Source organism: Ahaetulla prasina, chromosome 15 (genome assembly GCF_028640845.1).
Source record: "Ahaetulla prasina isolate Xishuangbanna chromosome 15, ASM2864084v1, whole genome shotgun sequence".
NCBI classification, from domain to species: domain Eukaryota; kingdom Metazoa; phylum Chordata; class Lepidosauria; order Squamata; family Colubridae; genus Ahaetulla; species Ahaetulla prasina.
In genome coordinates, this window is record NC_080553.1 from 14,815,480 (window position 1) to 14,838,449 (window position 22,970).

A 22,970-nucleotide genomic window follows, 5' to 3' on the forward strand; every position below is an offset into this window, starting at 1 on the left:
CTTCTTTTCATTAAACTAGACATATCTAGTTCCTGCAATCATTTTTCGTATGTTTTAGCCTCCAGACCCCTAATCATTCCTGGTTGCTCTTCCTCTGCACTCTTTCTGGAGTCTCCACATCTTTTTAATAATATGGTGGCCAAAACTGGATCCAGTATGCCAAGTGTGATCTTACTAAAAGGCTTGTATAAAGCCGTATTAATACTTCACGTGATATTGATCTTATACCTCCGCTAATGCAACGGAAGAATAGAATCAAGATCACGCAAAGAATTGTGGACGGTTATTATAGCAAAGGAATGGTTCATTTTGGTAAGGGTTTTTTTTTTTAATCCCCTGATAGCCTTGTGTGTTTTTTTTTAACTTCCTAAAATATTGCATTCCTCTTCCATTCTTCTTGTGATGATGTTATAGGTGAATGGAGGCTTCTTGCTTTAAAACGGTGATAATTTGATAGGAGGGCACTCAAAAAAAAAACCTCTTTGGCTAAGCTGGAGGGTTCTTAGCTGTTCTTTCAATTCCCTTGGCTGCTGAAATTTTGCATTAATCGTCAAGCCCTGTCCAGCTTAATGGAAAAAATAATGTTAATTTCATTTCTTCCCCTGATCCTAACCGTGCCCTCTTTGCCAGAGAGTTTTTAGCTTTCCGCAGAGAAGAATTGCATCCGATCTTATTTTGAAAGAAGAGATAACGGGAAAGGGAAAGCTGCTCTGAGCTGTTGAACTACAACTTCCATCATCCCTGATCTCTAACTGTAAGAGAGCCAGTTTGGTCTAGTGGTTAGAGTGCTAGATTAGAAACCAGGAGACCGTGAGTTCTAGTCCCTGCATTAGCCATTCATCCGGAATGGTAACAGGGTGGATAGATAGATGCAGATATAAACGATATAGTTATAGGTGATATCGATATAGACAGGCAAGTAAACAAAGCATATGAAGAACAGTTGCAGGAACTCGGTATGCCTAGTTTAATGAAAAGAAGGACTAGGGGAGACATGATAGCAGTGTTCCAATATCTCAGGGGCTGCCACAAAGAAGAGGGAGTCAAGCTATTCTCCAAAGCACCTGAAGGCAGGACAAGAAACAATGGATGGAAACTCATCAAGGAGAGAAGCAACCTAGAACTAAGGAGGAATTTCCTGATGGTTAGAACAATTAATCAGTGGAACGACTTGCCTGCAGAAGTTGTGAATGCTCCAACACTGGAAATTTTTAAGAAAATGTTGGATAGCCATTTGTCTGAAATGGTGTAGGGTTTCCTGCCTGGGCAGGGGGTTGGACTAGAAGACCTCCAAGGTCCCTTCCAACTCTGATATTATTATTATTATTATTATTATTATTATTATTATTATTATTATTATTATTATTATTATTATTATTAAAGCAAGCACATTCAGTACCCTGGATAGCGATTACAAATAGACCAGAGTAGGAGAAAGTTTATGGGCTGGGCAGGTGCTCAGAAGAACCAAAACAGATGCTCAGGGGTGCCCATCTCTTCCATCTTGTTGTTGTAGATATGATAGAAGCAGAAACACCCAACAGAACCACATTAATCTCTCCAAGAAAAAGCAAAATGCAAGTGTACAATCGATGTATCACCTCCCAACCCGCTGTCTCTTCAGATGGCTTGGATTCCCATCCCCCCGCCATCAAAGACAGCCCCGACCTTCCCAAACTGGTCCACCGATGGAGATGGGGATGATATAAAATTGGTCCCAAATAGCTCATCACCCACCTCAAATTGTATTGATTATTTCTATGTCTGTCTTCCTTTCCCTCTCTTAAGACCGTGCTCTCTAGGGATGGGTATCCTGTCTCCACATCTGTTCAATCAATGCATTACATCTGTTTAGGATAGGATAGGATAGGATAGGATAGGATAGGATAGGATAGGATAGGATAGGATAGGATAGAAAAGAATAGAAAAGAAATAGGATAGGATAGGATAGGATAGAAAAGAATAGAAAAGAAATAGGATAGGATAGGATAGGATAGAAAAGAATAGAAAAGAAATAGGATAGGATAGGATAGGATAGAAAAGAATAGAAAAGAAATAGGATAGGATAGGATAGGATAGGATAGGATAGGATAGGATAGGATAGGATAGAAAAGAATAGAAAAGAAATAGGATAGGATAGGATAGGATAGGATAGGATAGGATAGGATAGAAAAGAATAGAAAAGAAATAGGATAGGATAGGATAGAAAAGAATAGAAAAGAAATAGGATAGGATAGGATAGGATAGGATAGGATAGGATAGAAAAGAATAGAAAAGAAATAGGATAGGATAGGATAGGATAGGATAGGATAGGATAGGATAGGATAGGATAGGATAGGATAGGATAGGATAGAATAGAATAGAATAGAAATAGGATAGGATAGGATAGGATGAAAAGAATAGAAAAGAAATAGGATAGGATAGGATAGGATAGAAAAGAATAGAAAAGAAATAGGATAGGATAGGATGGGATAGGATAGGATGGGATAGGATAGGATGGATAGGATGAAAAGAATAGAAAAGAAATAGGATGGGATAGGATAGGATAGGATAGGATAGGATGGGATAGAAAAGAATAGAAAAGAAATAGGATAGGATAGAAAAGAAATAGGATGGATAGGATGAAAAGAATAGAAAAGAAATAGGATAGGATAGGATAGATAGAAAAGAATAGAAAAGAAATAGGATAGGATAGGATGGGATAGGATAGGATGGGATAGGATAGGATGGATAGGATGAAAAGAATAGAAAAGAAATAGGATGGGATAGGATAGGATAGGATAGGATAGGATGGGATAGAAAAGAATAGAAAAGAAATAGGATAGGATAGAAAAGAAATAGGATGGATAGGATGAAAAGAATAGAAAAGAAATAGGATAGGATAGGATAGGATAGGATAGGATAGGATAGGATAGAAAAGAATAGAAAAGAAATAGGATAGGATAGGATAGGATAGGATAGGATAGGATAGGATAGGATAGAAAAGAATAGAAAAGAAATAGGATAGGATAGGATAGGATAGGATAGGATAGGATAGAAAAGAATAGAATAGAATAGAATAGAATAGAATAGAATAGAATAGAATAGAATAGAATAGAATAAGAGTTGGAAGGGACCTTGGAGGTCTTCTAGCCCAACCCCCTGTTTTGGCAGGAAACCCTACACCACTTCAGACAAATGCTTATCCAACCTCTTCTTAAAAACTTCCAGTTTTGGAGAATTCACAACTTCTAGAGGCAAGTTGTTCCACTGCTTAATTGTTCTTACTGTCAGGATATTTCTCCTTAGTTCTAGGTTGCTTCTCTCCTTGATGAGTTTCCACCCGTTGCTTCTTGTCCTGCCCTCAGGTGCTTTGTAGAATAGCTTGACTCCTTCTTCTCTGGGGCAGCCCCTGAGATATTGGAACACTGCTATCATGTCTCCCCTAGTCCTTCTTTTCATCAAACTAGACATACCCAGTTCTTGCACCTGTTCTTCATATGTTTTATCCTCCAATCTCCTAATCCTCTTGGTTGCTCTTCTCTGCACTCTTTCTAAAGTCTCCACACCTTTTTTTACATCATGGCGACCAAAACTGGATGCAAGTATTCCAAGTGTGGCCTTAACAAAGCATTATAAAGTGGTATTAACACTTCACATGATCTTGATTCTATCCTTAGAACTTAAAACTGTGGTTTTAATCTTTTGTGCACTTTTCCCAAGTCACTGCTAGGAAATGGGCCGCTACGTACAGTACATTGACTTTGTCAAACAGGCCATCAGTAATGGGACTAGAACTCCCCGTCTCCTGGTGATTGGCCCAGGATCACCCAGTCTGTTTTCAGGGCTATATGGCGCTCCAACTCACTTTCAGTGACTAGCCAGCTTATAAAAATAAACCTGATAAAAAAAAAAGCAATAAAAAAAGCAATAACACCTCACCCTACCCTGGTGACCGCAATCGATTAATCAAATAAGCCACTTGATGGGCTCCATCCCACTCTGGGGGTCCCCAGGCCCGTTGGCAAAACCCAACGAGTCTTCGGGTCCTTGAGAAAAGGTATCGACATTTAAATTGTCTACCTCTGGAGAACCAGAAACGGTCTGTTGTGTTGGGAGATCTAAAACTCGTCAGCTGCATTGGGACTCCATTGCCCATCCCTCCTCTAGGCTGGAGGCTGGGGATGGGCGCTGTAGTCCCGCTACCTGGGAAGGACCCCAGGCCGAGGGCAGTTCAATACAAGCCGCGTGGCAACCGAGGTGGGCCTTACCGTAGTGTAATGGACAATACAGAGGACTGCAATCATCAGGATCCCAATGAGAATGGATGCGATAGCGACCACCAAAGCCGTGTGGCCCAGCCTTCTCGACCCTTCGATGTCTCCTTGAGTGTAGCTGTTTAGCGCCTGCGGGGAGAAAGAAGCGGAAAGAGGAGGCAGTTGCATCCAGGGTTAAAAATCCCAACATGAAATCTGTACCCACTTTGTACCCGAGGATGTTAAGACCAGGGGTGAAATCCAGCAGGTTCTGACAGGTTCTGGAGAACCGGTGGCGGAAATTTTGAGTAGTTCGGAGAACCAGCAAATACCACCTCTGGCTGGTTCCAGAGTGGGGTGGGAATGTCGATTTTGCAGTATCCTTCTCCTGGAGTGGGGTGGGAATGGGGATTTTGCAGTATCCTTCCCCCAGGAGTGGGGTGGGAATGGAGATTTTGCAGCCTTTGGTATTGAGTCATGCCGGCCACGTGACCACGGAGACGTCTTTGGACAGCACCGGCTCTTCGGCTTTGAAACGGAGATGAGCAGCACCCCCTAGAGTTGGGAACGACTAGCACGTATTGTATGTGCGATGGGAAACAAAGGTGCATGGAACGCTGTTCCCTTCCCACCAAAGGCGGTCCCTATTTTTCTACTTGCATTTTTTTTTACCTGCTTTCGAACTGCTAGGTTGGCAGAAGCTGGGTCAAGTCACGGGAGTTCACCCCGTTACGTGGCAGCGCTAGGGATTCGAACCGCTGAACTGCCGACCTTTCGATCAACAAGCTCAGCGTCTTAGCCACCAAGTCACCGCGTCCCTTGCAATTATGATTATAACGTAATTATAAACTTATACAAATGTAACGTATAACTGATTAAATTTATACCATTATAATTATAGAAATATAATTACAGGCAATTATGCCACCCCCCCAAAAGCACAAAGGCAGGGCCTTTGAGGGCAAGCGATCCTTGCTCTTCTGCCCAACGTGAAGATGTCGCTCAACGCAAACAGATCCCGTTACAGCAAGGGGATACCGAAGCCTACGCAACTCGAGTCTCAAGGGCCAGGCCTGAAATCTTGGCTCTCTCTGATGTCACGAGTAAGATGAGCCTGAGAAGAAATAGCAGCGAGGGAGCGAAAAAGTCCGTAGAGATTCTCAGTCATCCAGGTCACGGTTTGTCCCCCCCCCCCAATTTTTTTTTTCAGGAGTTTTTTTTCTTTTTCTTTTGAAAGACGTTTCGCCTCTCATCCGAGAAGCTTCTTCAGCTCTGACTGGATGGAATGGAAGGGACTGATACTCCTTGCAGACGGCCGGTTATTTGCATCCATTTGTGAGAGGGTCGTTGAGGCCACTTGGAGAGGTTTATCTGTGTCCTCGGGGTCGATCAGAAAGGTCGGCAATTTGGCAGTTCGAATCCCTAGTACGGGTCTCCTGCGTGAGCAGGGGGTTGGACTAGATGACCTCCAAGGTCCCATCCAACTCTGTTACTGTTAGTGGGTCACCTGAGTTCTGTTCCTGGTTGCTGGAGTCTGCAGTTTTTTTTCCCCCTCTGGAAATCCATTCCTACTCCCACACCATTCCAAGGGGCTTCATCGGCTTCATCATGTCTCATGTCTCGGCTCCCACATAACCAGGATAAAATGTCTAGGGAGAACCTCATTCACCCTAGGTCATGGTTGTCCCAAAGGTGCATTTTTCAGGAGGCAACTGGACTTTCTGGTTTTTCACTTCTGATCCAAGAAGCTTCTTCAGGTCTGACCGGATGGTGGAGAACGGAAGGTTTTATTCTCCTTGCAAACAGCTGGTCATTTGCATTCTTTCTAGAGCAGCGGTTCTCAACCTGTGGGTCAGGACCCCGTTGGGGGTCGAATGACGGTTTGCCAGGGGTCGCCTAAGACCGTCGGAAATATGGGAAGTATACCTGCGAGTCGAAGAATCGCCCTCCAATGGTTGACTCCACAAGCCAGCTGCAGGCTCTTCGAATCGCTAGCCGAATTCGGCTTCAGGCGCGATGAATTAAAAAAAAGAGAGAAATCTTTGCTCTGATGTCTCCCTCTCAAGCCAGCTGCAATCACTCCCAATCGCTAGTCTTATCTGTCTTCAGGCGCCATAAACTTAATAGGGGAGGAGTCTCCGCTTTAATGCCTCCGTCCTCAAGGCAATCGCAAGCAGTTCAGATCGCTAGCCAAGACGGCTTCGGGCGCGATAAATTCAAAACGAAAATAATTTTACGGTTGGGGTCGCCACATCGTGGGGAATTGTATTAAAGGGGTCGCAGCACTATAAAGGTTGAGAACCACTGCTCTAGAGGGTCTTTGAGGACACTTGGAGAGGTTTTCCTGTGTCCTACAATACTTAGGTAGTGTATTGCACTACTTAGGTGACCCTGAGGACACAGATAAACCTCTCCAAGAGGCCTCAATGACCCTCTAAAAGGGATACAAATGACCGGCTGTCTGCAAGGAGTATCAATCCTTCCCTTCCCCACCATCCGGTCAAAGCTGAAGAAGCTTCTCGGATGAGAAGCGAAACATCTTTCAAAGGAAAAAAACAACAACAAGAAGAAAATCCAGTTGCCTCTTGAAAAAACAAAGAGTTTGGGATAGCGAGGGAGGCGTTTGATTTTGACCTGGGAAAAATTTCTGAAACGCTTAAAAAAACAACAACAACAACCCACTGCCATTATACAGGTAGTCCTCGACTTACGGCCACAGCGGAGCCCAGAATGACTAGGGCTAAGCGAGATATTTTTTTAAGGGAGCTTTGCCCGATTTTACGACCTTTCTCGCCATGGTTGTTAAGCGAATCACCCGCAGGGGTTCAGTTAGTCCCTGTGCTGAAGTTAGTTTAAGGGGGTCTGGCTCTGCCCGTCAGCTTGGCTTGTCCGAAGGTCGCAAATGGGGATCCCGTGACCCGCCCCTGTCATAAATATGAACCCGTTGCCAAGCATCCGAATTTTGATCACGTGACTATTGTGATAAGTGTGAAAATGGGTCAAAAGTTCCTTTTTTTCAGCGCCGTTTGTGAGTCGGAGCCAGAGGTGGAGTTTCAGCAGGTTCTGACCAGTTCTGGAGAACCCGTAGCGGAAATTTTTGAGTAGTTTCGGAAAACCGGTAGTAAAAATTCTGACTGGTCCCACCCCACCCCCACCCCCAATCTATTCTCTGCCTCCCGAGTCTCAGCTGATCGGGAGGAAATGGGGATTTTGCAGTATCCTTCCCCTGCCACGCCCACCGAGCCACGCCCACCGAACCAGTAGTAAAAAAATTTGTAACCCACCACTGGTCTGAGTGGTCACTAAACGAACTGCTGTTTAGTTTAGTTTAGTTTAGTTTAGTTTATTCAAATTTGTATACCGCCCTATCTCCCTAGGGACTCAGGGCGGTTCACAGGCAGTTAAAATACATATAAATACAAGATAAAATGTCCGTTAAAAAACTTATTAAATATAGCCCGATAATTAAAACAATATATATAAAACCCATTTAAAATCTAAATTTAAAAAATTTAAAAAACCTAATCCAGCCCTGCGCAGACAAATAAATATGTTTTAAGCTCGCGGCCGAAGGTTCGGAGGTCCGGAAGTTGACGAAGTCCTGGGGGGAGTTTGTTCCAGAGGGTGGGAGCCCCCACAGAGAAGGCCCTTCCCCTGGGTGTCGCCAGACGGCACTGCCTAGCCGACGGCACCCTGAGGAGTCTCTCTCTGTGAGAGCGCACGGGTCGGTGAGAGGTATTTGGTAGCAGCAGGCGGTCCCAAAGATAACCCGGCCCAATGCCATGGAGCGCTTTAAAGATAGTTACCAGCACCTTGAAGCGCACCCGGAAAGCCACAGGCAGCCAGTGCAGTCTGCGCAGGAGAGGTGTCACGTGGGTGCCACAAGGGGATCCCTCTATCACCCGCACAGCCGCATTCTGAACTAACTGCAGCCTCCGGATGCCTTTCAAGGGAAGCCCCATGTAGAGAGCATTGCAGTAATCCAGACGAGAGGTCACGAGGGCGTGAGTGACCGTGCATAGGGCATCCCGATCTAGAAAGGGGCGCAACTGGCAAACCAGGCGAACCTGGTAAAAAGCTCTCCTGGAGACGGCCGTCAAATGATCTTCCAAAGACAGCCGTTCATCCAGGAGGACGCCCAAGTTGTGCACCCTCTCCATCGGGGCCAATGACTCGCCCCCGACAGTCAGCCGAGGACTCAGCTGACTGTACCGGGATGCCGGCATCCACAGCCACTGTAGTGCTGTTAAGTCGAGGTCCACGTGGACAGGTAGTTTTCGAGAAGAAACTAGACAACTATTTGACCGTTTGATGGGATTAAGTCACCTGCCCATGAGTAAGGGGTTCGACTAGAGCAGGGGTTCCCCAACCTTTCGGCCCTCAGGGTCCATTAAATTCATAATTTTAAATCCCGCGGACCACTAATATGATCTGCCTAATGACCGGCTGGGTGGGCGTGGCTAGGTGGTCCTGTGACTGGGTGGGCGTGGCCAGCTCGATGTCACTCGCGTCGAGGGGCGCCTCGCCAGCCTCTACTTGCCCCTCCCTTCTCAGCCACTCCTCGCCTCCTCGCCTGGGTTCCTTAGGGCCCCAACAGGAAGCAGTTGTTGGAGAAAGCAGCCACCAGGAGAAAGAGTTGGCAAACCAGCTCAGTTCAAATTGGATCTGACCGAGAAGGAGGCTCGGCAGAAGTACCTCACTGAGGACTAGGAGCATAGATTTTTCAAGCAGAGGGAAGACCTGCGGGAGTGCAAGGCCAGGTACCGGCGCCTGGAGGCTCCAGCAGGGCTGAGATGGTGAGCCAGTTCCAGGCCATGATGCAATCCCACTGGAACGAGGCCCTCCGGCTCTTTGCCACCAGCGGCTCTTCCCTCCAGCCTTTGCCCAAAGCCCCACACCTGGAGGCCAAAGCAGACCCCAAGTTAGAATTTCTGCCCCCCTCTATCCCCCCAAAAAGACCCCGAAGGGGGAGACTGTCTGCAGCAACACAACCGTTCATTGCACGTATCCGTCCCAGGGGCCTTAGTTTGAAGACCTCTGATTTAGTGCAAGATAAACAAATGCAAATCATTTTTCTGCGGACCACCAAAATTTTCTTGTGGACTACCAGCGGTCCACGGACCACTAGCTGGTGACCGCTGGACTAGGAGACCTCCAAGGTCCCTTCCGGTCCTATGACTCTATTCAGCCATAAAGCACTGCTAATCGGGGACATCCAACCACGTGGAACTTCTTCACCATCCGTTCCTCCCAGGCAGGACAGATTTAAATCCCAGCCTGAAAAATAGCACGCTGGGTGTGGTCTACCCGCCTTGGAAGGGCTTCCCAAATCTTCGGAGCCGTTGCAGTCAGCAAGCGAGCATCTCACCAATCTCCCTTTCCTCCTCTCACATCCTGTTGGCTTGAAGGAGCCTTCCTCATATCTCGGCAGGGTTTGGCCCGGCTCCCTGCATATCTCCTGGAGCTTCCAAAAAAAACAACAACAACAACAGACAATTGTCTTTTCTAAGTAATGGACCGCAGTCCATTAAGGCTGCTAAATGCCTTTTGGCCCAGATTCCTTCTCCCTGCCTGGAATCAATAGAGAAAGGGTGTGACTTTTGCTGCAGAGGGCGGGCAACCACAACCTGAACTTCTCCTGGTCACCCCCAAGGAGCTTCTGCCTCTACAGAGAGGACCGGGGTCAAACTATTCTCCGAAGCACCTGAGGGCAGGACGAGGGTGGAAACACATCAAGGAGAGAAGCAATTTAGAACTAAGGAGGAATTTCCTGACAGTGAAAACAGCTAATCAGTGGAACAACTTGCCTCCAGAAGTTGTAAATTCTCCATCACTGGAGATTTTTAAGAAGAGATTGGACAACCATTTGTCTGAAGTGGTGTAGGGTTTCCTTCTTGGGCTGGTGGTTGGAACAGTTCCAGGAACTGGGACTTTCTAATGGAGATAAGGATTAGGGGGTGACATGATAGCAGTGTTCCAATAGTTGAGGGGCTGCCACAAAGAAGAAGGAAGTGGGGGTCAACTTATGCTCCAATGCACCAGAGGGCAGGACAAGAAGCCATGGATGGAAACTAATCAAGGAGGGAAGCAACTTAGAACTAAGGAGGAATTTCCTAACAGTGAGAACAATTAACAGGTGGAACTGCTTGCCTCTAGAAGTTGTGGATGCTCCACCACTGGAGGTTTTCAAGAAGTGACTGGACAGTCATTTGTCTGAAGTGCTGTAGGGTTTCCTGCCTGAGCAGGGGGTTGGACTAGAAGACCTCCAAGGTCCCTTCCAACTCGGTTATTCCTGTTCAGTTGTTCTATGCAAGAAAGGCGACCGCCAGCCAGCAAGGTAACCCCCACTGGGTCACTCTCAGCAAAAGGGTGATTATAATCCAAGCAATTGGGAAGAATTAGGTTCTAATCTCGAATTCTAGATCACCAGGGCTCACTGTTGATATTACATCACATCGTCGTTGTTTTTTTTATTTGCATTTATATCCTGCCCTTCTCCGAAGAGTCGGGGCGGCTTACACTATGTTAGCAATAGTCTTCGTCCTATTTGTATATTTATATACAAAGTCAACTTATTGCCCCCAACAATCTGGGTCCTCATTTTACCTACCTGATAAAGGATGGAAGGCTGAGTCAACCTTGGGCCTGGTGGGACTAGAACCTGCAGTAATTGCAGGCAGCTGCTGTTAATAACTAATCGTAGTTTTAGGTGCTCCATCGCTGGAAGTTTTTAAGAAAGGATTCCTTGTCCAATCCCTTCTTGAAAACCTGCAGTGATGAAGCACCCACAACTCACTTATTAGGGGACCGGGGGCTAAAACATATGAAGAACGGTTGCAGGAACTGGGCACAGCTAGTCTAGTGAAGAGAAGGACCAGGGGAGACAGGATAGCCATCTTCCAATATTTGAGGGGCTGCCACAGAGAGGAAGGGGTCAAGCTATTTTCCAAAGTACCCGAAGGCCAGACAAGGAAGAATGGATGGAAACTGACCAAGGAGAGAGTCAACCTGGAAATAAGGAGGAATTTTCTGACAGTGAGAACAATCAACCAATGCGACAGAAATTGCCTTTGGAAAGGTCCTTGAGTGGCTCTGACTGGTAAGACAGTCTGTTATTAACAGCAACTGCTTGCAATTACTGCAGGTTCAAGCCCCACCAGGCCCAAGGTTGACTCAGCCTTCCATCCTTTATAAGGTAGGTAAAATGAGGACCCAGATTGTTGGGGGCAATAAAAGTTGACTTTGTATATAATATACAAATAGATGAAGACTATCGCTTAACACAGTGTAAGCCGCCCTGAGTCTTCGGAGAAGGGCGGGATATAAATGCAAATTAAAAAAAAAAAGTTGCGGGAGCTTCATCACTGGAGGCTTTCAAGAAGAGATTGGATTGCCATTTTTTTCGGAAACGGTATAGGGTCTCCTGCTTGGGCAGGGGTTGGACTAGATGGCCTAGAAGGTCCCTTCCAACTCTGTTAATCTATCTATCAATCTAAACCTCCAGGAGACAAGCTATTCCAATGATTAATCGTTCTTACTGTTGGGACATCTCTCCTGATTTCTAGGTTGGATTTCTCTTTAGCAAACTTCCGCTCGTTACTTCTTGTCCTGTCGTCAGGGGCTTTGGAGAACGAGCCAGTCCCCCCCCCCTTCTCTGTGACAGCCCCTCAACTCCTGGAAGACTGTTGTTATTAGAGATAGTCCTCGGTTTAGGACGACTCTTGGGTGTCTGGAGTTCAATACTTTCTTGAAGCACTTAAAAGCATTTTGCTCCCAACTTTTCCCCCAATTCTCCAGCATTTTGAATAGAATAGAATTTATTGGCCAAGTGGGGCCAATAATTTAGGGGCCTCTGTGGCTCAGACTGGTAAGACAGTCTGTTATTAACACAGCTGCTTGCTATTACTGCAGGTTCTAGTCCCACCAGGCCCAAGGTTGACTCAGCCTTCCATCCTTTATAAGGTAGGTAAAATGAGGACCCAGATTATTGGGGGCAATAAGTTGACTTTATATATAAATATACAAAATAGGATGAAGACTATTGCTAACATAGTGTAAGCCGCCCTGAGTCTTCGGAGAAGGGCAGGATATAAATGCAAATTTTTAAAAAAAGTGTGAGTGGACACACAAGGAATTTGTTTTGGTGCATATGCTCCCAGTGTACATAAAAGGGAAAAAAACACCTTTGTACAACATTTACAATACAAATGATGGTCATAGGTTGCAATTTAACCCTTAATGATAGCAACAAAAAGTTACAGTCATGCAGTCATAAGTGGAAAGAGATTGGTGATGAAAACGACGAGAAGTTTAATAGTAGTGTAGATTTAGTAAATAGTTTGACAGTGTTGAGGGAATTATTTGTTTAGCAGAGTGATGGCCTTCGGGAAAAAACTGTCCTTGTGTCTAGTTGTTCTGGTGTGCAGTGCTCTGTAGCGTCGTTTTGAGGGTAGGAGTTGAAACAGTTTATGTCCAGGATGCGAGGGGTCTGTAAATATTTTCACGGCCCTCTTCTTGATTCGTGCAGTATACAGGTCCTCAATGGAAGGCAGGTTGGTAGCAAATATTTTTTCTGCAGTTCTAATTATCCTCTGAAGTCTGTGTCTTTCTTGTTGGGTTGCAGAACCAAACCAGACAGTTCACCCATTCCTTTTCACGGAGGGCAGCTTTAGGAAGTGCAAATGGGATACCAGCCAAAGTACATGTGCCTAAGCTGGCTGAGAATTCTGGGAACTGTAGTTTACTATCTCGAGAGCATCAGGGTCAGGAGGGGCGTAGAAATACGTAATGTGGCTCAAACGTTTTCCAGCTCATGAGTGACGCATTGGACACTGGAAAAGGCAGCTGACGATCATCTAACATCTATCTATTCTGAATTTCCCCGTATTTGCAACCTCATTGTTGTCTATTCTCAACAGTGTGTTGATGTCACAACTGCTAGTTCTTTAGCTGGCGTCAGCCTTCATGCATAGCAGGTTCTTCTCAAGAATCTAGGATTATTTTGAGGAAGTGGGATGATGACTCCAGCCAGATTCAGTCTGAGATTATTTATTTATTTTATTTTATTTTATTTATTTACATTTATATCCCACCCTTCTCCGAAGACTCAGGGCGGCTTACACTATGTTAAGCAATAGTCTTCATCCATTTGTATATTATATACAAAGTCAACTTAATTTCCCCCAACAATCTGGGTCCTCATTTTACCTACCTTATAAAGGATGGAAGGCTGAGTCAACCTAGGACCTGGTGGGGCTTGAACCTGCAGTAATTGCAAGCAGCTGTGTTAATAACAGACTGTCTTAGCAGTCTGAGCCACCAGAGAGTGGTGGGAAATTTAGGAATTCAAGTCCCTTGCAAGAATAATAGATTAACCGAGTTGGAAGGGACTTTGGAGGTCTTCTAGTCCAACCCCCCTCATGAAAAAACAATGGCTACCAACCTGCCTTCCATGGAGGACCTGTATACTGCACGAGACAAAAAGAGGGCTGTGAAAATATTTACAGACCCCTCGCATCCTGGACATAAACTGTTTCAACTCCTACCCTCAAAACGACGCTACAGAGCACTGCACACCAGAACAACTAGACACAAGAACAGTTTTTTCCCGAAGGCCATCACTCTGCTAAACAAATAATTCCCTCAACACTGTCAAACTATTTATTAAATCTGCACTACTGTTAATCTTCTCATCGTTCCTATCACCCATCTCCTCCCACTTATGATTTTGTTGCTGGTATCCTTACGATTGATATTGTTTGTTTCCTGATTGCTTATTTTTACCCTATGACTATCATTAAGTGTTGTACCTTATGATTCTTGATGAATGTATCTTTTCTTTTTATGTACACTGAGAGCTTATGCACCAAAGACAAATTCCTTGTATGTCCAATCACACTTGGCCAATAAAGAATTCTATTCTATTCTATTCTATTCTATTCTATTCTATTCTAAATTCTTATTCTATCTCTACTCTACTCTATTCTACTCCACTCCACTCCACTCCACTCTACTCCATTCCATTCTCCTTCCTTCTTTCCTTATTCTATTCTATTCTATTCTATTCTATTCTATTCTATTCTATTCTATTCTCTTCTCTTCAAGCTAAACTAAACTAAACCCTCAACGAGAGACCTAAAAATTGATTAAGGTAGCATCTAAGAATCTAGGCAGCTCGAAAAGGGATTTTTTTGGGGGTGTAAAATTAGGAGGCGCAGGCCTGACAAATTCAATATTTGCTAAATTCAGTATTTCTAGATATGGAGGAAATCCTTTATGCGTCACTTTGAGGGCTTCAGTTACGATTGGTACAACAAAGATGGCCTTTTCCCCTAAGTACAACTTTGATCTGCAAAACCTAGTGCTTTGTCATTTCCCTCCCCCCTAAAAATTGTTTCTCTTTAATCTTAACATCTCCCAAAATAGGAACGTCAATGAAACCCTCTTTCTTTCCTTTTCATCGAGCTGTGGAACAACAACAATATACCCTAAAATGGAGATTCAACCGTCCGCCTTTAGAACTGGGACATACCTTGCTTGGCATGGGGATAGAAAACTGTCAGGTCAGCCCCAGAGCGATAGACTGAGAATTAAACCAGTGCAAAAAAGAAGAAGAAGAAGAAGAAGAAGAAGAAGAAGAAGAAGAAGAAGAAGAAGAAGAAGAAGAAGAAGAAGAAGAAGAAGAAGAAGAAGAAGAAGAAGAAGAAACCACTTCTCGTTTACAAGAAAAGGACACAGACTGGTTTTTGGGGGGCTTCTAAGCGATGTTGCTTTGAGAGAACGAAGAATGCAAAATGGCTTCTAGGTGATTTGAAATAATAATTATTATTTGTAAAAAAATAATCTTATGCATTTGCTATTTCTACCTCTAGGGTTTGAGAATGGGGTGGGAATGGAGATTTTGCAATATCCTTCCCCTGGAATTGGGAGGGAATGGAGATTTTGCAATATCCTTCCCCTGGAATTGGGAGGGAATGGAGATTTTGCAGTATCCTTCCCCGAGAAGTGGGGGGAAATGGAGATTTTGCAATATCCTTCGCCCAGGAGAGGGGTGAGAATGGAGATTGTGCAATATCCTTCCCCCAGGGGTGGGGAGGGAATGGAGATTTTGCAATAGCCTTCCCCTAGAGTGGGGAGGGAATGGGGATTTTGCAGTATCCTTCCCCCAGGAGTGGGATGGGAATGGGGATTTTGCAGTATCCTTCCCCTGGAGTGGGGAGGGAATGGAGATTTTGCAATATCCTTCCCCTGGAGTAGGGTGGGAATGGAGATTTTGCAACATCCTTCCCCTGGAATTGGGAGGGAATGGAGATTTTGCAGTATCCTTCCCCGAGAAGTGGGGGGAAATGGAGATTTTGCAATATCCTTTGCCCAGGAGAGGGGTGGGAATGGAGATTGTGCAATATCCTTCCCCCAGGAGTGGGGGGGGGGGACTGGAGATTTTGCAATAGCCTTCCCCTGGAGTGGGGAGGGAATGGAGATTTTACAGTATCCTTCCCCTGCCATACCCACCAAGCCACGCCCACAGAACCGGTAGTAAAAAAAAAAAAGGATTTCACCACTGAACTATGATTTTTTGAACTAAGATTCCTTGGTTAAACGGGCTGACTTACAGAAAGCATCCAAAACCTAGGGCCTGTGACCTCACGGGGTGTTGGAATTTGGCAAATTTTATCAAACATTTCATGACATAATATAAAATGTTGTAGAAAGACTTCCTGGGCTGACGTTGGACCGAGCTATACAGCTTCAAGATGGGCTATTTTCAAGGCAGGTCCCATCCCTGGGTGGTATCTATCTATCTATCTATCTATCTATCTATCTATCTATCTATCTATCTATCTATCTATCCATCCAACCATCCATCCATCCATCCATCCATCCATCCATCCATCCATCCATCCAATGGAGAAATCGCCTTCCATAGAGTATCCATGAATTTTTAAGAAATCGTTCCGGTACGTTAGAAGCTCTGCCGTTGTTGAAGGCGCTGTGGAATCTGATAAGGGAATAGTTCTGAAATGTTGACCCAGCGGGCCACGGGGGTTGTTCTGATAAATAATACACAGGGTACTTGCATAACAATTCCGTGTTCCGGTGGTTTGTGTCCATTTAAGAACATGCATTAGCAAGTGGAAATTGGAGGTCCAGATTTCGCTGCTGCTGCTGCTGCTGGGATAGCAGCCCCCCACCCCCCACCCCCACTGCTGGCCATGACGGCTGGGATAAGGGAAGTTAGGGGTCCTTGGTGCTACGTTTCATCATCAAAACTAGGTAACATCATCGGTGCTAACACTGATAAACGCCTGCAAGGAAACCACCAAGCTCAGAGAACAGCAAGGATCTCTTCATTCTCCTTCTCCTTCTTCTTCTCTTCTTCTTCTCCTTCTCCTCCTCCTCCTTCCTCCTCTTCCTCCTTCCCCTCCTTCTCCTCCTCTTCTCCTTCTCCTTCTTCTCCTCCTCCTTCCTCCTTCCTCCCCTCCTTCTCCTCCTCCTTCTCCTTCCCCTCCTTCTCCTCTTATTCTCCTCCTCCTCCTCCTCCTTCCACCTTCTTCCTCTACTTCTACTCCTCCTCTTCTTCTCCTCCCTGCAAGCCCCACTCCCTTCCAGCACTGATGATGTTACCTAGTTGGGTCATGAAACGTCTGCAAGAAAACCACCCAGCTCAGAGAGCACCAAGGATCCCTTATTTTAATCCCGAACCACACTTAAGTGTAAAATCACCCACCGCCCCATCCCACCCCACCCTGGCTGTTCAAGCGTAACCAAGCAAACCAACCGGGCGTATTTCGGAGAGGAGACTGGAAGCAAGCTTTCGAGACCCAAACCGGGTTAACCGTTGCACATTTGCGAAAACTAGAGCCCGCACCGAGCTGCAACAACTCGCGGGATTCCGCACTTCAACCCTTTCCTAAGCAACTCCTGGCAGGATCCGCGCAGCAGCTACCGGCGTCTGTCGCCTCCAAAAACGGGTCCCCGCCGCCGCGCCTTTCGGTTTCCCCCTTACTATCAACCGATGCCAGAGCACCTGGGGAGCCCCGTCTCTTGGCTCCCCGAGAAGCCGACCCCCTAGCGCCCCCCCCCGCGCCCCCAAATCTCCTTTCCATGCGGTTACCCCTCACTTAGAGGGGTAAGACCCCTCTAAGACCCAGATGGAGCGATTCGTGCGTAAAAGCGCACACGCGCCTTTGCGCAAAAGGGAAGAGAGAAAAAGGGTGGGACAGGGACGGGGACGGCGGAGGCGGGTGGGGGTCGCTTGGGAAGCGGAGAAAGGGAACACGAGTGGGGTGGACCCGTGTGGGATCTCCTCCTCCCTTCCCTCCACCCAGCCTCCGTTTGCAGGGGTGCCCTGGCGCATGGGATGTCTCCCCGACGGCCAGGAGATGCAGAGTCCTGGATAGATCCTGGCAACATTGGACAGGGGGTCCTGGCTACGTTGGACAGAGGATCCTGGCAACATTGGGGCAGGGCGCAGAGTGTCAGCGGGTCCCTGGCTTCTCCTCCCGGTCGCCCCCCCGACCCGGCTCACCATGACCGAAAAAACGAAGGCGGCGATGTTGACGGGGTAAGCGGGGCAGAAGCAGGACAGAATGCTTAGCCACAAATAGTTTTTGGGCGCGGGGCGCTGGTCCTCTTCCTCCTCGGGGCCGGGGATCTCCTGGTCACCGTTCAGCTGGAGCTCGGCCCCGCTGCCGCTCTTCTCCAAGCCCCGCTTGAGGTCGGAGTAAGCCGGGGGAGGCGACGAGCCCGCCATGGTCGTGTGGGGGAAAGGAATCCGGAGAAGACGCGAAAGTTTGGACGGGAGCGCAAGGGCAAGTTGGGAGAAAGAAGCGTGGGAAACTGGTTCAGCCCCGGCTCATCTCTTTCCTTTCGCCTCTCTTTGCCCGGCAACGACGGCTCTGCTGGCCAAAAAAAGCCCCAGCCGAGCTCAGCTCCCTCCGGACAACCGCTCAGGTTTCTCTCTCGGAGCGAAGAGAAGACGCGCACGCCAAGACTGTGCCAAGACGCGCCTGGAGCTCCGCACCGCCTGGAGCGCCCCCGCACCAGCAGAGGTTGGTGGGGGGCGGGGGAGAGAGAGAGAGAGAGAGAGAGAGAGAGCTGATTGGCCGAAGAGACCCAATCAGCGTTGTGGAAAGGCGGGGAGACGGGTGGAGGACCACCCTAGGAAGGCTGGGGTGGGGCGGGGAACCCCCCCCAATGGGAAACTTGGAGGAGGGGGACTTCAGAGGTCTTCTAGGCCAGGGGTCTCCAACCTTGGCAACTGCAACCCAACAAGAAAGACACAGACTTCAGAGGATAATTAGAATTGCAGAAAAAACAATGGCTACCAATCTGCCTTCCATTGAGTACCTGTATACTGCACGAGTCAAAAAAATGGCTGTGAAAATATTTACAGACCCCTCGCAACCTGGACATAAACTGTTTCAACTCCTACCCTCAAAATGACGCTACAGAGCACTGCACACCAGAACAACTAGACACAAGAACAGTTTTTTCCTGAAGGCCATCACTCTGCTAAACAAATAATTCCCTCAACACTGTCAAACTATTTACTAAATCTGCACTATTATTAATCTTCTCATCATTCCCATCACCAATCTCTTTCCACTTATGACTGTATGACTGTAACTTTGTTGCTGGTAATCCTTATGATTTATATTGATATAGTGACCATCATTTGTGTTGTAAATGTACCTTGATGAAGGGATCTTTTCTTTTATGTACACCGAGAGCATATGCACCAAGACAAATTCCTTGTGTGTCCAATCACACTTGGCCAATAAAAAATTCTATTCTATTCTATTCTATTCTATTTAAGCCTGGAGGACTTCAAGTTCCAAAATCCCCCAGCCAGCAAAGCTTTGCTGGTTGAGGGATTCTGGGAGTTGAAGTCCTCCAGGCTTAAAGTTGCCAAGGTTGGAGACCCCTGTTCTAGGCCTGCAGGTGATGCTGGGCTTTTTTAGCAGAGCCTTTTTCTTTTGGTTCGATTTTTTTTTTTTTTTTGGCTTGGCGAGGCCGGGAATGACAAGAAGAAGAAAAAGATGTGAAAAATCTAGAACAGGGGTCTCCAGCCTTGACAACTTTAAGCCTGGGGACTTCAGGCTGTAGAAAGAGTGCAGAGAAGAGCAGCCAAGAGGATGAGGGGACTGGAGGCTAAAACATAGGAAGAACGGTTCCAGGAACTGGGTATGTCTAGTTTAATGAAAAGAAGGACTAGGGGAGACATGACGGCAGTGTTCCAAATATCTCAGGGGCTGCCCCGAAGAAAAAGGAGTCAAGCTATTCTCCAAAGCACCAGAAGGCAGGACAAGAAACAATGGATGGAAACTCATCAAGGAGAGAAGCAACTTAGAACTAAGCAGAAATTCCCTGACAGTTACAACAATTAATCAGTGGAATAACTTGCGACCAGAAGTTGTGAATTCTCCAACACTGGAAATTTTTAAGAAAATGTTGGATAACCATTTGTCTGAAATGTTGTAGGGTTTCCTGCCTGGGCAGGGGGTTGGACTAGAAGACCTCCAAGGTCCCTTCCAACTCTGTTGTTGTTGTTGTTATATGAAGAGGAGGAGAAGAATATCCAAGGATGAAGGTCAATTCCTAATCAACCAAAACTTGTGAATTATACCTTCTGTGATTTCTTGAGCGTCATCTATATACCTAACCTTCCTAATCAACCAAAATTTGTGAATTATACCTTTTGTGATTTTTTGAGCGTCATCTATATACCTAACGGGTTTGGCAAAGGATCTGGAAGTTGCCCCTTCGTGAGAGGGATGGCGTATAAATTCCATCTAAATAAAAAATAAAAAAAGTTTAAGCTGAATTGGAGGGAGCCCTTCCCTTGCAAAAGAATCTCAGCCCGGGCTGTAAATATTCCGATTCAGCAGCTGAAGGCTTTTTAGAATTTCCCCAAAAGACAAGTCTCATGAATCAATCTGCAGAGAAAATGCCATTAATGTGCTTTCTCCCAGGGTAGAAACCCTTGGCTGGATTCTCACTTGGGTCCCACTGTGCTGAATCATCTCCATATTTTTTTTTGCTGTTAAGACGCTCGCTTTTTCCAAAAGATTTATAGAACCCTCCATGGCGAAGCGAGGGAAGCAATCTGAAAAGGACCTTCAGGATCTCTCGAAATGCCTTTCCGAGCACTTATTAACTCTGAAGGGGAATATCGGTAGCTCAGGGGCGAAAGGAGGGGGTCCTTGGTCCTCTCTGAACTTGGTGGTTTTCTTGCAGACGTTTCATTACCAAACTAGGTTACAGCATCAGTGCTAGAAGAGAGTGTGGTTTGTGGAAAGGAGGAGGAGATGAGGAGGAGGAGGCGGATACACTAAATAAACAACCAGTCTAGGGAAATGGCCCCTAACCTTTTGGGTCCAGGGACCGGTTCCATGGACCGAGGTTTTGCCGCTGACCAGAGGGGGCGTTTTGTGTTCTGCCTGCATCCTGCCAACGGGGGTTTCGCTTGTTTGCGTGGACCGGTTGCTGCCCAGGGCTGGTTCACAGACTGGGGGTTGGGGACCCCTGGTTTAGGGTCTCTGAGCTGGTACTTTAACCACATTTGCACCAACCCCGACATTTTCAGTGGCGCTGGGAAGGTTAGCTTGCAATTCAAGGCTTTGAGTTAGATAGGGGGGGGAAATGCCAACATGACCCACTGCCAACGGAGACTGGGCACGGATTGCATCTGAACTCTATCAAGGGAATACAGAGTGAAGCATCGGTTTCGTGCCCTCTCTGGAAACAGCACTTTGAGAAGCTGGCGTAGCCGGCTAGAGAACTAGAAATCGATCTGCTATTACGCGGCGTCCGTTTGCTTTTACTTACTGATGGGAGTTGGGGTACTTCATTGCCATTGGAGGAGTTGAGAGGGGGAGAGAGAGGGGGAAGGAAGCCATCCGGGACAAGGGGGGAATTTTCCCTTTGGAGGGAAGGAAACCTGGAGAGGCCTTGAAGAAGGAATTCAACCACCCTCCGGTAAACATGGGGCGAGGCAGGTGAGAAAAATACTACCAAGACGAGGGGTGAAATGCTACCGGTTTAGTCCGGTTCGCCCGAACCGGTGGTTAAAAAAAAGACTACAGGTTCGCCAAACCGGTAGTGAAAAATGTAAAAAAAAAAAAAAAAGTCTGACAGTCAGCTGAGCGATGCGCCATAGTTGGAATTTTTTTTTTTTACTTTTTTAGCATTGTTTTACTACCGGTTCTCTGGAACCGGTAGTTAAAAATGGTTTAAAAAGAAAAAAAAAACGATCACAACTGTGGCTCAGAGCCTTTTTAAAAATCTTTTAAAAGCATTTTTTACTACCTATTCACCCAAATAGGTAGTAAGAAAATGCTTTTAAAAAGTAAAAAAAAAAAAGGCTCCCGCGATCACAGCTGTGGCACGGGATCGTCAGAGCCTTTTTTTTTTACTTTTTAACACATTTTTTTTACTACCTATTCGCTATCGACGTTGTTTTCCGACAGAGCCCAAACGCCGTTGCTGGTCTATTTTAAGCCTTATGGGAGGGGGCCAATCATCTCCAGGCCTTACTCCTGAGTCGCCCTCTTTGCTTGAGCTTTTCTTGCCTTCTGGCAGCTCTTCTCATGAGTGCATTAGGAACAGGCTCCTCCTGTTCCTCTGCCTCACTACCGTCAGCCTCTGGAGGCTCTGGAGTCTGCACATCACTCCCCGATGGCTCTGGCCCCACCTCAGCCTCCGACGCAGAGCCCTCATCTCGGCCTTCCCCAGCCTCCAGGACTGGCCCATGCTCTTCCTCAGCCCCATCGCTGTCCGACTCCGTTGCCAGCTCTGCAGGCTGCTGGCGGACCACAACAATAGGTTCACCCCCACTGGTCTACAGGATTAGGGACCGTTGGCATAGCTGTAACTGGATAGCAGTTGTGTGTGTGTATGGGCAAGAGACTCAGAAAGGACCCACCCAAGTTTCTCAGGTTGTCATTAAGAGGTCCTGAAATAGAATTGTACTTTGAGGCTTGCAAGATTCTGTCACGCGCAGCCTTTACAACAAACTAGAATCCTTTTCTATCTGGTTTATTTCACAGCCCATATTTTGTGCAGCGATAGGCAAGCAGGTAGATTCAGTAAATGATGATTAAACGGGCCACCTATTACTTACAGGACTGTCTGCTGCCACCGATTGCCTCCCACCGACCCGTACGCTCTCACAGGGAGGGTCTCCTTAGGGTGCCGTCTGTCAGGCAGTGCCGACTGGGGACGCCCAGGGGAAGGGCCTTCTCTGTGGGGGCTCCCACCCTCTGGAATGAGCTTCCCCCAGGACTTCGTCAACTTCCTGACCTTTGAACCTTCCGCCGCGAGCTTAAAACACATCTATTTATTTGTGCAGGACTGGACTAGAATTTCAATTTTACATTTAATTTTAATGGGGTTTTATCATTTTAATTGTAATTTCAAATTTTGGCCTATTTAAATAAGTTTTTTAATTAGTTTTTATTTTGTATTATATTTGTATTTTTATCGGGCTGTAAACCGCCCTGAGTCCTTCGGGAGATAGGGCGGTATAAAAATTCGATTAAATAAAGAAATAAATTAAAACGTCTGCCAATTTGAAGGACTACGTTGGCCAGCAGGTGGCAGCATCTGCAAGCTTTTCTTTTGAGGCAAATGGGTAGATTCAGTAAATGATGATTAAACGAGCCACCTAATTTATTAGATATTATATAATACCTATATAAAAGATATTAAAGATATATAAAATAATATAAATTA

General features: G+C 46.3%; 1 protein-coding gene across 1 annotated transcript in view; it reads right to left on the reverse strand.

Annotated features, from left to right (window-relative positions):
- Positions 1-18,246, reverse strand: part of TMEM233 (transmembrane protein 233) — a 30,269-nt gene extending 12,023 nt beyond the window's left edge. The window contains exons 1-2 of the mRNA XM_058158317.1: positions 17,764-18,246; positions 4,251-4,385 (exon numbers count right to left, since the gene is read on the reverse strand). Of these exons, the coding sequence (XP_058014300.1) occupies positions 4,251-4,385; positions 17,764-17,988 (360 nt within the window). The 5' untranslated portion in view covers positions 17,989-18,246. The remainder of the gene's footprint in view (positions 1-4,250; positions 4,386-17,763) is intronic.
- Between the last annotated feature and the right edge of the window lie 4,724 nt (positions 18,247-22,970).